This window comes from Antedon mediterranea, chromosome 5 (assembly GCF_964355755.1).
Source record: "Antedon mediterranea chromosome 5, ecAntMedi1.1, whole genome shotgun sequence".
NCBI classification, from domain to species: Eukaryota; Metazoa; Echinodermata; class Crinoidea; order Comatulida; family Antedonidae; genus Antedon; species Antedon mediterranea.
Genome location: NC_092674.1, coordinates 29,676,270 through 29,691,227, shown reverse-complemented (window position 1 = coordinate 29,691,227; position 14,958 = coordinate 29,676,270). Strand labels below are relative to the sequence as shown.

The following is a 14,958-nucleotide window of genomic DNA, read 5'->3' as shown; positions in this document are numbered from 1 at the left end:
TCCAAAACTTTCAAAATTATGACATCGTTATTACTCACAGTTTATCTAAAACCAATGAACTTCTTTATACATTAGTTAAAATAGGGAGAAAAAGCGAAAAACAGCGCCGTGTATTTCTTCCATTAGGCGAAGAAACAATCCCTCGATCAGTTTTTGTTTTCAAAAAAGGAGCGGTTAAGTTTTGCATGCTAATTAATTCTTTGTACGGACCAATCAGAAAACAGTTTGAGAGAACTTATTCATTCTACCGATAGAGGGGGTTGTTATCAATATGAGCGTTTCCAATAACAACGATCATCTTCCTGAAGTTCGATGACTGCCGAGCTCTTTAAAAACATAAAAATTAACACATTTTAAATAAGTATTAATGTTAATAGTCATAAGGTGAGTATTTTCTGATTAATTAACTATACTGAGAGAATAAACAATTTGACTTGTACTGTGTTATTTACATTGTTCCTTCTTTCCATATGGCCGCGCACGGCGAGCCACACACAAAAAACACACAGCACAGGCTAAGGCAGACACATATCATATTATAATATTATTGAGTGAGTGTGGACGGTCTGGTGGACTGCTGGCCAGCAGCCACAGTGCACTAACTACTGGGCTACCTCTAGTCTAGTTCAATGTGTATTATTTTGCTAGGCATAGTATAATTCAATATGTTTAAGTGCCTAGCTAGGCCTAGCTTAGGCCTAGTAGAACCGGTCATACTGTCTACACTGTAGACTAGGCCTAGGCCTACATCTTGAATTGCTGGTGCTTTAAGCAATTTTTAGTACGGTAGAGAACATTAGGATTAAACTTTTAATTTATTAATTATATTAAATTTTAATTAAAATATTGTCTGATTTGGATTTTGAACGAATTGTGCAATTTGAAAATATGCATGTGAATTGATCAATTAAAAAAAATGCCGAAAAATTATTTTGGCTAGGTTTCATCTATAAATATTAATTATTATTGTATTGTATTCTTTATTAATCACCAGGATAAGCGTCTTTGCTCGCTACCATACAAAACACTCTATATCTAGGCTAATAGCTATACCATCATAGGCTATCAGCTTCATATGATAGTACATAAAAACATACAGTATCTATCTAGTGTTGTAACAACCTATTCTTACATCCTGCTTCAGTTAAAATCTGCTGGTGTACCAAATAAGGGTGCAGGACACCAGGAAATCCTGGTTAGATTAAGATGGGTTCAACATCGATCATGGACACGACGGACTTAATGAAATCACCACGGTTATCAGCTACAGACTCAACGAACAAGGTTTCCTCACCCTTGGATTTTTCTTTCAAAGGATTGACCATATTTGAAGGTTATTATTTGTCATAGATGTATTTATTTTTATGTATGCATTATACTATGTTGGGTGCAAGTGTTACTAAATGTCTGTTTAAACTATCAAACTTTATATGACAAAAAAATGTGATATGCCCATATATGGACATGATGATGTCATATCACTGACACTGCCATATTTGGACACATCACTACCATATTTGATTTACCACCAGATGCCCATGATGAAGATCCAAGAAAGACTCAACACAAGATAAAAAAAGACAAGGAAGGCAAGTACATGTGTACAGCAGTCAAGTTCAACAATAACGCTCTCACTGAAATGAGTAATTTTGAACCAGTTTTGAATAAATTAATTGTGGAACCTTCCCAACTTCTCTGGCTGGATTTATCTATGAATGATTTCACTAAAATTGATCCTGTAAGTTAACAAAGTACTTTGTATTTGTCTGATTAGATTATTATTATTAGTATTATCATTGTATATTCATATAAAATAATGTCATTAACATTATTCTCATCATAATCGTTCATAAAATTATGAATTTAAAACATTTTAAATAATCTCAATTGTTTTATTTTAGGTTATTTTGAATTTTAAAAACCTTAAAATGTTGTACCTCCATGGCAACGGTATCGAAGATGGCGGGCAAGTGGACAAATTATCTGGCTTGCCCGATTTGATTACACTGACTCTTCACGGTAACCCGATGGAGAACGAACGAGGGTACCGACATTTCATCCTTGCCAAACTTCCAAATTTACGTTCGTTGGATTTTAGCCGAGTAACAAAGGCTGACCGGGCAAATGCGCACACTTGGAAGACGATGATTGGGCAGAAAAAGAAAAGACGACGGCAATCGAAGGATGAATGATTTAAGCACATATTTTGGCAGCATTGATATTTTATTTATTTTAAAATAATGGACAAAATTTGATTCAAATAAATTATGCAAGATTGAAAGAAGTGGACAAATGCACTGAATATATTATAATATAACCATTTATTAATATCGAATATTAAGATTAAAAGTAATGTATTGAAAACATTTATTTTAGATATTATTACTGCTTCTATGCACATTAGGTTGTTTTACTAATAAATACTGTACAGTGCCAATTTAGATCCAAGGATTTATTATACAAATGAAAGAGTATGACGAAGGGTTTCTGTAACTTTAATTTCTTTTCTAAAACTTGTTTTCATCATAAAAAATCATCCCATGCCTCTGTTTTTTGGGGGTTTTTTTTGCTAATTTTTGTTTATATTAATATCCAAAAGTAAAACTATAATACAATTTTACAGTAAGTATTTTATTTTTTATTCAGTTTTTCAAGAATTTTAAATGGTATTACTGTATTTAAAAAATAAGATGATACATAACTTAATATACCTATATATTTGTTTTATAGTAAATAAACTAGGTACCTAACAAATCTGTTGTTTTCATTATTGTAAAAAAAATGGTGTTTTTTTTCTCTGAGTGTTTTCTGGATGTCTAGATGTTGAAATCCTATTTTAGGTGACCTCTACACTGCGATATACTGTCAAGATTTTTACATCCGCATTTTAATGTTTTACACTTGTCTGTACATAACAAATCTGTCTCTATTTTGTGTAGTTTAGTTTTCATCACTTTTTGTTAAATTTATGGTTTTTTTTACTCTCAATGTTTTCTATGGATGTCTAGATGTGTAAATCCTATTTTAGGTGACCTCACTTGACCTCTACTCTGCAATATACTGTAATGATTTTTACATCATTTAAATGTTTTACCAATGTCTGTGTATGTGCTTCAAGTCCATTCTCATCGTACCAATTCCAGTTTGGGGAATCCCCATTTGGTTTTTAGGTCGTCCATTGTTATTTTTTTGGTTTTATTACTTCTACTATCTTGGCCATGCACACCATATTTGGGCATAACCTGACTTTTTATTTCCCCTACATATCTTGGGTCTGGTTGGTGGGAGGCTGGAAGCCACCTACAAGAAATGACTGGTGTTATTACAGTCAACTCTCCCAATACCTTTGGGCGGGCCAAATATGTCTGGTTTTCCAGAAAGTCTGGTATTGAGAAAGTGTTTTTAATTGGTAAAAATCAATTTGGGACCTTTTTAACCTCAAGAAACGTCTGGTTTTGGGAGAATTTGGGAGTTGACTAGTTGTATATCGTTTCTATGTTGCTAATTTGATGATATTGTGATATGATTAGTTAATGAAATGATCATTACTGTATTACTTTACCTAGTGTCGCAACTTATTCTTGCATAGTGTGTTGTATTCACTGTTGACATATGCACAGTCCTGTATAAATAATCATATTATTTCATGTTTAACATTTTGCTTTAAAGATAAGAGGAGAAGGAAGTTATTTAGTGAATAGAGGTGAATCGTTGAAATGTGAACAGCTGTAATAAGTGTAGCGACTAAAAAAGCACATTCCAAGTTGAAACTTGTTTTTCTTATCAATATTCGTTTATTTTCTATATTGATTCTTCAAACTAGATATGAATGAATGGATTATTGATTAGAATTGAATGAAATGGCAACTTATATGCACTACTATTGTATCACGTTTTCACAATAAACGGGTAACAACTTGTTAGGTGCACTCACTATTTGCATAAAGGATAAAGATTTAAATTTGTGACAATCACAAATTTAGAATTTGCAGTCAAGCATTGAGATGTATGTTAAGTTCATAAGCCAAGTGCATGACAATGTGATCGTTTAAAAGTACTGTATTTCAGATGACATTATAATCTCTCTGGTTAAATTGATTTTTTTAAGCTCTGTCTACACTATCAAACTTTATGTGACAACAAAATGTGATGTGCCCATATATGGACATGATGATGATAGCACTACCATATTTAAGCATATCACTACCATATTTGGCACATCTCACTAGTTTGATAGTGTGGACAGAGTTTTAGAACGCTGTACCTCATAGTGAATATTAGAGCATCGCCTGCTTGGAAGTCACTAGTCCTCCATTGTCCTCCAAATTGTTGAGTGATTTCTAGTGGATCATTTGTGAACCAACCAGAGCCTTCTAGTCCCCCTTCTTCCACGTCAAAGCTTCCATACGTCTCTTGAAAATGGCTGAAACTATAAACATAAATTAATTTTGTACATTGTATATTAATATGAATGATGTTCTGGATAAGCTTAAATATCAGGTTGACCTCTTAAGCCCAGTCTTCACTATCAAAAAACTAGTTTGACAAAAAAAGTTTGATGTGCCCAAGTATGGTAGTGATATCATCATGTCCATATATGGGCACATCACACTTTTTGTTACATAAATTTGATCTTGAGCTTTACTCACGATGGTAGTCGATGAGATGATTCGCATATGGCCAATGTTCCTTTCTCAATGTTAACATCATCAAATGGTGTCCACATCGTCAATAGTTGATTTGTTCCCCTTCCCATATATACATTGTCCACATGTGCCCCTGTAAACCCCTCTGAGTACATGGCTCTAGTGTAGTAAAAATACATAAAAATAAAATCATTTTTATTGATTGATGGATTTTTTTTCTCATTTTATAATGATTGATTTTTACCAGAAAAAGAAAGGATGGCATGGATAGATGAAATAATAAATACCATATTTGATATTGCCAAATGATAAACCATATACAAATTTGACACATACAGTTTATCAATCTGTAAATAGTACCTTAACCACTTATAATCAAATGTTCTAGGTTCCTCTTGAAATAATGTTCGGAAAAAATCTACAGCTATCAAAAAGAAAAGGATCGCATTGTTTATGAGGTTTAAACAAAGTCTAGTAAAGAGGCCTTTAAACATGACAAAAAGGATTGTTTTATGACTATGTCTATTATTAAGTTTTACTTTGACAATGTTAGAAAGGGTTACTCTACAGTACCTCTTCTACCTTCTATTACTCTCTTCACAGCTTCACATTGAGTTAAATTGTTTGCACCCTGTTAAAAAATGGAATGGTTAAGATCTTTTGGCCATTTAGAGTAAAGTTTGAAAGATCATGGGAAAATTAATATCCGAGACCTATAGCCTAATATAAACAGAACCATACCATATGTAAAACATGTTTGCAATATCTATACCTGATATTTTATTTATTTAATCTTTCTTTATTCTGAAATACACTTTCAATACAATGTACTGATTTCCAAAGTAGTTCAGTTCTTAACTACATAAATGTAAACAAAATACAGTATATAAATGGACAAAAGAAAATATAAAATTAAACCTAAAATTATCAAAATCAAATTAACACAATTAAAGTAAGCACATTTAAAGGTAAAAACATAAATAATTGAGATTTTTAAACAAGATAAAAGAAGTTTTAATTATTGAGCATTAATTAGATTTAGTTTTGAATTAAAACTAAAGTTTTGAAATTTGTGATTTGAAAGTTGATACTGTCATATCATAAAGATCATTTTTTATTTTGTTAGGTAGAAAGTTCCATAATTTTGTAGATCTGTAATTAAAAGTTCTTTTACCTTGAGTATTATTTCATTTAGGTGTTATCAAAGTGTTGTTACTTTGACTTCGTGTACCTTTAGTGTGACTATCTTCAGTAAATATAAATTGAGTTGATAAATAGGGTGGTGCATGTCCATTTAGGCACTTGAAAAGTAATATTAGAATATGTTCATTCCATTTGTCCTTTAGTGTACTCCAACCAAGTGAATTTAGGATATCACTAACATGAGTTTTGATATCTACAGATAATAATATTCTACCTAATCTATTTAATAAAAAAAGAGAATCTGAAAAGTTTACTTTACAATTTGACCAGACACAACTACAATAATCAAATATGATATCCTGTTACCCTATTAATATGTTTTTAAATACTGCAAATAAAATAGCCTAATAGTAATACTAATAGAATAAAAAGACCCAGCAAAATTATTGTAATGTATACGCGGGTGTATATGGCCTTATCACCTACTGTATATGCGGGTGTATATGGCCTTATCACCTACTGTATATGCGGGTGTATATGGCCTTATCACCTACTTCCATGAATGGCACACATCCGGCACGACAGTCATGATTGAGCACTCCCTCTTCTAATGTATAGGTTCTGTTTAGTTGGTCCTCTCCACTATTCTGGATGTGCTCCAATACTCTTAATCGAGCCCCCAGGACCTCATCCCTGTCGTGAAGACCTCTTATCAGTAGATACCTAGGAACCAAGATGAAAGCTTATCTGCCTATTTTACTGATTTGAATTATTTTATAAAATTATATTGTATATGAGTATATCTCAACCTCAATGTTAGAGACTATGAGATAATATGGGTACTTGACAGTAACGAAGGTGACATTATTTTGAAGGTTCTGTCAGTATGCCACCTACCCGTCTGTTTCTAGCAATCTTCTCATGGCATTTCCGTCACCAAGGAGATGTGAAGAATCAACCAATGGCAGCAGTTCTTTGCTGCCATATTCCATCCATCTATTTCCTAGCAACACCAGCCTTTCTGTCAATGGGACTTCTGACATAGTCTTTCAAGTCACCATTTAAACTTTGCTAGAAAGACTATACAGAATTATAAATAACTATATTGGAAAATGAACTTTGATACTAGCACATGTGATAACAAACCAACCCTTGGCAATCTCTTGCATGTGTATATCTTATTTCTATGTAAACTGACTTTTGCATAACTATCACCTTTGACTTGTAAACTATATCTAGCCTAAATCATGTTTATACTGTCTGTAGACAGTTCGTTTAAAACAGTTTTGGCACACTGGCATGTCAAGTATCCTGGAATCTCTATTTTCAGGGAGAAAAACATCAGGACGCTGTGAGACTTGTGGCAAGTCTACCAATGTAAAGCTCTGTCTACACTATCAAACTAGTTTGACAAAAAAGTGTGACGTGCCCAAATATGGTAGTGATATGACATCATCATGTCCATATATGGGCACATCACATTTTTTTGTCAAACTAGTTTGATAGTGTAGATAGATCTTTCGTTGCTTGCAGAAGATAAACTCAGAAGGTACATGTTGAAAGACTCCACTAGATTAGAACTTAAACTCTTCTGATTGATATGCTGACACCCTACTGTCAGACCACTGGGGCTTTTGTGATATATTGTATAGTTGGATAAATTCATTGTGATTTATGATATTAAACAGCATCCCTCATGAAACATTGGACATCACAGAATTGAAACAGACATTTAGAAGAGAAAATACATTTATTAAAAACATACCACAAATAGAAAAGTTTATCTAATTAATTAATTATTAACAAAATTATGTGCCTCCATTTCATATGGACTGTAATCGTTTATTAATATTTATTAATTAATAAGATATCGTAAGTACAACACTAATGAAAACATATTTTTTAAATACAGAAGCCACAAATAGACAAGTTTATCTAATCTAATTAAAACTACCGTACAATATTTTAAAAATAATGTGCTTCCATTTCATAATATAATTTAATACTTCTTTTTTTACTGCAGTAAGATATCGTAAGTACAACTAATGAAAACATTTTTTTTAAATACAGACGCCACAAATAGAACAGTTTCTCTAATTAAAACTACCGTACAATATAATCGTTTAAATATATAAGTAATTTTTTGTTTTTTGTAAAACTTCAATCCAGTGGTGAATCCAGAGGGGTTTGCGCTTTTGACAGCTAAAATTATATTTAAAAAAAGTAATATTATATGTTATTGTTAGCGCTTCCCTGTTTGAAAAATCCTGAATCCGCATCTGGTCAAATAAAAGTTATCAGGTATAGTTATATGATATCTTAATTAACTAAGTAAAGAAAGCATTTTTATATATTATAATTTTATAATACAATTTGTACATGTAATATTTTTTGTAAAATAAAATAATTTACACAATCAGAGAAAGGTATTAACTAAATCAAGGTTTTATCCGAATCATTTATAAAAACAATTATTATCGTTATAATCCTCCTCCTTCACCGCTACTATACTAAAAGGAGATGAATACAAATCTATTTTTAAAAAAGAATCTATTAAATTCACATGCAAAACTAGATTTTTGCATAGCAAATACATTATCACTTGTATTAATTTCCAGTCAAAAATGAATAAAATATTTGCATAGACCTTACCCTAAAAAATGTGATTACAGTACATTATTGTATCATGAAGAATGAATTTCACTTCACATTGTATTTTAATGTTTGTACAACAAACATATGTATTATTTATAAAATAAATTAACTTGTGATTATTTTCTAGTATTAAATTACAGAAAAATCACATTATTTCAACTGTCTATGCTTGGATGAGACAGTACTAGCAACACTTGTGCCACCAGCAAAACTTGTGCCCTAGCAACACTTTGATGATCTACACTATATCTTTATGATGACATAATACTGTAAATGTCAACATTTTAAAACAATTAATGTAGCCATTGCTTGGAGTAGTTCACCTTCCTACTATATCCCATTCTTCTCAATAATATAACTACATATCATCCTCAAAACATCTGGCCGATTTAATTTCTTAACCGAATCTAAAAATGTTTCCATTGACGTATCACCTTTCATACAAGACATGTATTCAAATACAGACTTCATTTTTTCTTGGAAATTGTCCACTTTGAGTTTAGCTATGTCAAGAAGGAGTGCCAGTTCTCTCCAGTTTTGTAGGGTCGATGAACTTTTGTCTGGATTTAGTGCCATGCATATTTGCATCTGTATATCTTGACTTAAGTTGATTAGTAATTCACCTAAATTTACAAAATCATTGATTAAAATACAGTAGATCCCCATTAACAGAAAAACTTTGTACCCAACATAGTGTCTTATTATAATAGGGGTGTCCCTTGAGTAATATGCCAAAATAAATATAAGTACATTTATTACTGAAATCCGTAAAAAATTAGGGGGTTGTAAGATTATACTTGGATTGCATTAGCAATGGAATTTATCCAAGAATTTAGCCTAATAATAAGGGTGGGAAACTTAAAAATGGGATTATAATCGAGCATGGGATTATAATCGAGCATGGGACTATACTTGAGCAGGCAATTATACTTGAGCATGGGATTATACTCGAGCATATACATTGAAAGGAGCATAATAGTTTGACAACACTTTATTGACTGTGGCACTTTATTACATTAAAGTACATGTATTTTACCTTTACTCCTACAGATGGTCACAGCCTTTTCAAACAGTTCATCCTCAGTCAATGTTGTCACTTTAGGCTTCTGAAACACAAGAATTGGGTTGTAAATATGAAAAAGCTTTAGTTCATATCTTAAAAAAGAAATCTTAAAAAGAAAATGTCAGGAAATCTCTTCCAAAGATTTCACATAATCTCAAACAAGCCATGTCTTCACTTTAGTGCCACTAATCTAAGATGGTCCGCCCTTAGATCTGGGGAAACTTTAGAATATGAACTGTAACCAAATCTGTGGATTGTGTCAATCATGGTATCTGTGATAGCGTTAAGTCTGTCCTTTTCACAATGATTTTGACACTTTATTTAACTTGTTAAAACCATTTTAATCTTTTGATTTGTGTGAATCTTCATTTTGATGTGTTTTATTGTACAGTTTTTATATGTTTCTCCTAAGGGAAGTGAATAAATTTGAATTGAATTGAATATGGCTCATAGACATAGTACTTAACATAATAAGTTTGAGTTATACAGGAATAACAGAAGAGGGCAGTATTAATCTCAACAATGAAAAATCAGCACAGCTACTGTACCTTTGTTTTTGGATTTTTGTAGCGTGCAAGTTTGCGGTGTATATTTAGATCAACGGCGGATGGTTGGACAAATTTAGCTGGTAATGGAGCGGTTGGTTGGTCAAATTTTGCTGGCAATGAAACTGATCGATTAAATTGTGGTCGATTGGATATCAATAGTCTGTCCTCTTCTCCGCTGCCACTGTCGTTAGGCTCTTCAGATATCGAAAACAATCTGTTACTTTGTAAAAAAAATTAAATATGGCTCTTAAACATGACTTTGAAAAACAAAATTGGTATACACCAGCACAATGGTGTCAAGTTTTCTGTCAGGATTATTTTTTCATTAAGCACATTCGAGTTAAACAGGGGACTTATTCCAAACTTCAGTTCAAGGGGAGTCTGATTTGGGAGACCACAAGTTTAGTGTTAAAAGAGCACCTATAATGAACACACACATTTAATACATACCTAGGGAGTGTTGATGGTGTATGAAATCCTACATTTCCGTCATTTGGGTCAATTACACCTAAAACAAAATTAAACATGTCATTTTGTGAAAACACAAAATCCTATTCAAAACGTATTATAATCTTTTATACAGTATCACTGAAAAACATGTTCGATTACCATTTTGAGCTGAAAAACTTTTTGATATTAGTGATTTTTTTATCCGTTTTCTTCTCTTCCAAAGGAACTTTACTACTATTACACCCACCACCACTGCAGCTATAATAATAAACGCCTCTATTGTCAAGTATCTGCCCTCATATGCTGAAATATTAAACAAGAGATCTTGGTTATTAATTATTCTTAAAATATAAAATAAAAATTAAAGGTATCTGCAGTACACAGTAGTGTGAAACAACAGCAATTATACCATTTGATGATATTATGATGATGTTTAGGCCAAGTGTGAATCCAGGATTTTGAAATAAGGCCTGCCAGAGCATAAAAATGGTAAAAGTGCTGAACATGAAACTAATGTAACGGCTAGGCCCCCTTTGATTTGCCTAGGCCTATTATTTGCACGTTTAAAATGTAGACAATTTAGGCAAAACTAAGACTAAGTTAAAGATATATATAAGGCCTAGTTTGAAATGCTAATAAAAAAATAAGGACACTTTAAATTAACTTCAAAACTTACAATGAGAGACTGTCTCGGATATCTCAGGGCCTATGATGGTTTTCTGTAAATATACATCACCACAAATTAGAAGAACTAACAAAAAACATTTCTTTGATTGCATCAATTGTTAATAGTACTGTAATAAATAGGTACTTTTTGGGTATTTAATGACAATGATAACATTTATTTAGGAGTTATGAAAAATAAAATATTACCTCAGTTGAAGAGGTCTGGGTAGAATATAACAACAAAGGTGTTGATAAAGATGGCTTGATTGAGGAATGGACAGAAGGTGATTTAGATGCATTTGTTGTGGTTTTGGCTGAGGTTGTCATCTCTGCAGTGGTTGTCGCCTTGGCTGAGGTTATTATCTCTGCAGTGGTTGTCGCCTTGGCTGTGGTTGGCATCTTTGCAGTGGTTGTTGCCTTGGCTGTGGTTGTCGCCTTGACTGTGGATGTCGCCTTGGCAGTAGTTGTCGCCTTGGCGGTTTGACAACCTTCTGTGTCCAAGGGTAGATATTCACATGATACGCACCCTACATCACGTGATTGTTGTGGGTCATATGCAAACCTTTAAAAAAGTCTTTAAATGTCTTAATTTGAAACAAACCAAAAATATTATTATTGTAGATTATAGTCAATTCTCACTACACTAATTAGAAATTCAAGAGAATTTTATTTATTTTGTTGTTTCACTGTATTTTAATGTACTTTTAATATACTGTATTTAATTTTAATATCCTATTTTGCCAAAGAAGATTTTTTGAAGTGGTTTAATAAGTATATCTATGTAGTCTATCAACCACATTTACACATTTTCAATTTCTATGACAACATCTTAATTTATTTACCCTAATTTGCATTCTCCACATTTTGTATCAGAAGTGGAGGAACAGGCTTCCAATTCAACTTGGTTGTGGTTGGAGCAAAGTTTGCAGATAGTGCATCTTGTGATGCGACTATGATACTTATCTTGGAAGGTACCAGAACGGCATAGATCACATATTACTGATCCACCATCCCCATATCCACAATTAACCTGTTGAAATAGTAGGAACTTGTATGAATTCATTTTGTTCATATATTTATTTTTTGACCAGAAGATCAATATAAGAACAATACAACATTGTGTTCCAAATTTTGAAATTTACAATGTAAAATAATTATAGTACGTAGTTCAGCACTTTATTTGTTACCATTTTTAAGCCTAAAAGCTCTGTCTACACTACCAAACTAGTTTGACAAAAAAGTGTGATGTGCCAAAATATGGTAGTGATATGCTTAAATATGGTAGTGATATGCTTAAATATAGTAATGATATGCTTAAATATGGTAGTGATATGCCCAAATATGGTAGTGATGTGCCCAAATATGGTAGTGATGTGCTCAAATATGGTAGTGATATGCTCAAATATGGTATGACATCATCGTGTCCACAGGGCACATCACATTTGTCAAATAAACTTTGATAGTGTAGACAGAGTTTAAAACCTCTTTCAAAATCCACCAAGGGTTTGACAATAGACATATAGCCATAACAAAACATTATTTCCTTATTCAAATGTCAAATAAAAAAAACCCAATTCATAGAAATTAAATTGTTGATAGCTTACGGATCTTTTATATCCAGGTCCGCAAAAAATACACACTTTGCAGGATTTACTTGCTTTGTCCCAAAACATATCTGAGTGAAGATTGCACTCGCTCTTTTTAATAGCAGGTGCACCATTCACCTGTAAAACAGAAATATGTTAATTAAAGATTCTAGAACTAACACAATTTTCATCCATTACTATTCCTCCAAAAATGTCTCTCCGGAAAAAACTACGCAACTAACTAAAAAGGATGGTTGTCCAAAAGGTAGACAACAGGATTGAATTGTTGTATACAAAAATATTATGTGGGAGGGGAGACACCCCCGAGATTTGGAGCTTTGCTCTTAGTAATTCTCTGCACCCAGCAAAAAAAAAAAACCAGTGGATCTGCCCTTATTTTTTACAATATTCATATCCTTGACTACCAAAGTAAAAGATTTTAGTGTCAAACAATTATTTAAGCAATCAGTATTGTGCATTTAGAAAGTATTTGTCGTTTGACAAGGAAAATGGCTTACTTTCATTTTGGAATCACCGTTAAAAGGTTTTCATACAAATACAAACAATTGAAATACAAATTGCAAGGGAAACTGTGAATACACAATTCACAAACGACATCCTGGTTGTTGTCTCTTAACAACAATGTCATGGAAACTTTTTGAACTGGTACACAACCTAGGATGGGCTTATATAACATGGGTGGGCTTATACTCAGGTATCAAAACACACACAAAGGAATTTAAATACAAGTTGCAAGGTAGTTGTGAACACAAAATGCACGACATACTGGTTTTTGTTGTCATAGACAACAAGTATGTCATGGACTGATGCACAAAAGTTGTTGCTTATTATAACCTAGAGTGGGCTTATACGTTCAGGTTGGGATTAAATCTGAATCAAATGGCAATTACTCTGATTCATCATCTCCAGAGGAGTAAAGGTGCTGCGCTTAATAAGCTGTTTTATACTTCTTACCATGGATATTGCTACAACAGTAGCATACAGCTGCATAGCAAGCCTATTTTCCATCTTGTATCTAGATTTTCTCACTCTAAAAAAATATTTAAAAAATAATGTTTTATAGGCCTATTTATGACTCAGGGAGTTGAGCTCCCTGCTATGACTATCACTTTGAGGTTTATTTTTTTTAAAATTAATTTCAACAATATTTTATGAGGGTGGTTCATCCAGCATCAGCTGATCATTAGGGATCCTCAAACAATACAAACAGGGGATTGATTAAAAGGTGTGTTAAAACATAGAGAATATCTCTATGGTTAAAACAAAATGGAAAAAATGAAATACCTCCAAACATGTCCCATGGTATTATAATAATATGCTATAATAATTCATACTACTAGGCCTACTATTATTATGATATTACTAATTCATAATTCTCCTAATTGTGAAAAGTGCTATGTTTCTACCTACCTACCTACCTAAACTTACCCAGAAAATTACAATTCTCCTTAACACAGGTCTGTATGGGTGCCCCTCCTGTATGCAGCAGCGGACTATATTGGCTGGTTTGTGAAAGCTCAATGGGTAGTGACGAACCTGCACTGTTTGGTTTGCTTCGTTATCACACTATTACTATTAGTATGCCTACATTAGACAGCAGATACAACTAATGAGAGAGAACAATTAATATTTTAAACTAATTAATGGTTCATTACGGTAAATTAAATCAATTACGACGTTTACTTTGACAGATCCTTCGACGACGACTGTACTAACAATTTGAGAAAGAAATGTCTATTATAAACATTGGGAATTTCCCTAATGGATTTTAAAAAGACATTTGTAATGTGGCGAACGAATTGTGAATTTGGGTAATACGCCTAATTTGACATTGATTATTAAACAGTAATATAGCAAAATTGATTTTTAAAATTTATTAGAGGCATAATTGAAATGTTATCAAATTAATTTCATGTGGTCCTTTGCCAAGCTTATACGGTAACTGTTGGTTTAAAATTGTTTTCTGAAATGGAATTACCTCTGTTTAAAAATGGAATAACCATACGATATTCAATTACGTCACACGGCCTATGATTGGCTAAAATTATAACAGCAGCAAATGTCCCGCAAAAACATATGCCCGAGAAATACTAATCAAATCAGACTTTGCGTCGTTGCAGTTTTTTGTTATAAAGTTTTACACGTCAAACAAGAACAAAGATTTCAGACAAAATTGAAAA

General features: G+C 32.5%; 3 protein-coding genes across 3 annotated transcripts; 1 reads left to right on the top strand and 2 right to left on the bottom strand.

The window, feature by feature from the left end:
* The first annotated feature begins 270 nt into the window (after positions 1–270).
* On the top strand, positions 271–2,612 carry LOC140050369 (leucine-rich repeat-containing protein 51-like). The gene is made up of 4 exons (XM_072095532.1): positions 271–384; positions 1,145–1,333; positions 1,533–1,738; positions 1,902–2,612. Exons 2-4 carry the CDS (start codon positions 1,207–1,209, stop codon positions 2,190–2,192), a joined length of 624 nt encoding a protein of 207 aa, XP_071951633.1. The 5' UTR covers positions 271–384; positions 1,145–1,206; the 3' UTR covers positions 2,193–2,612.
* Positions 2,613–3,125: 513 nt separating this feature from the next.
* Positions 3,126–6,832, bottom strand: LOC140049911 (uncharacterized). Its single transcript, XM_072094864.1, has 8 exons — positions 6,687–6,832; positions 6,344–6,512; positions 5,220–5,277; positions 5,007–5,070; positions 4,650–4,805; positions 4,265–4,429; positions 3,563–3,622; positions 3,126–3,300 (listed from the first exon to the last, which is right to left on the bottom strand). Exons 1-8 carry the CDS (start codon positions 6,830–6,832, stop codon positions 3,126–3,128), a joined length of 993 nt encoding a protein of 330 aa, XP_071950965.1.
* A 726-nt stretch (positions 6,833–7,558) lies between these two features.
* On the bottom strand, positions 7,559–14,480 carry LOC140050363 (uncharacterized). The gene is made up of 11 exons (XM_072095524.1): positions 14,207–14,480; positions 13,733–13,808; positions 12,776–12,895; positions 12,014–12,201; positions 11,379–11,733; positions 11,182–11,224; positions 10,665–10,808; positions 10,506–10,563; positions 10,056–10,275; positions 9,481–9,550; positions 7,559–9,067 (listed from the first exon to the last, which is right to left on the bottom strand). Exons 2-11 carry the CDS (start codon positions 13,784–13,786, stop codon positions 8,775–8,777), a joined length of 1,545 nt encoding a protein of 514 aa, XP_071951625.1. The 5' UTR covers positions 13,787–13,808; positions 14,207–14,480; the 3' UTR covers positions 7,559–8,774.
* Between the last annotated feature and the right edge of the window lie 478 nt (positions 14,481–14,958).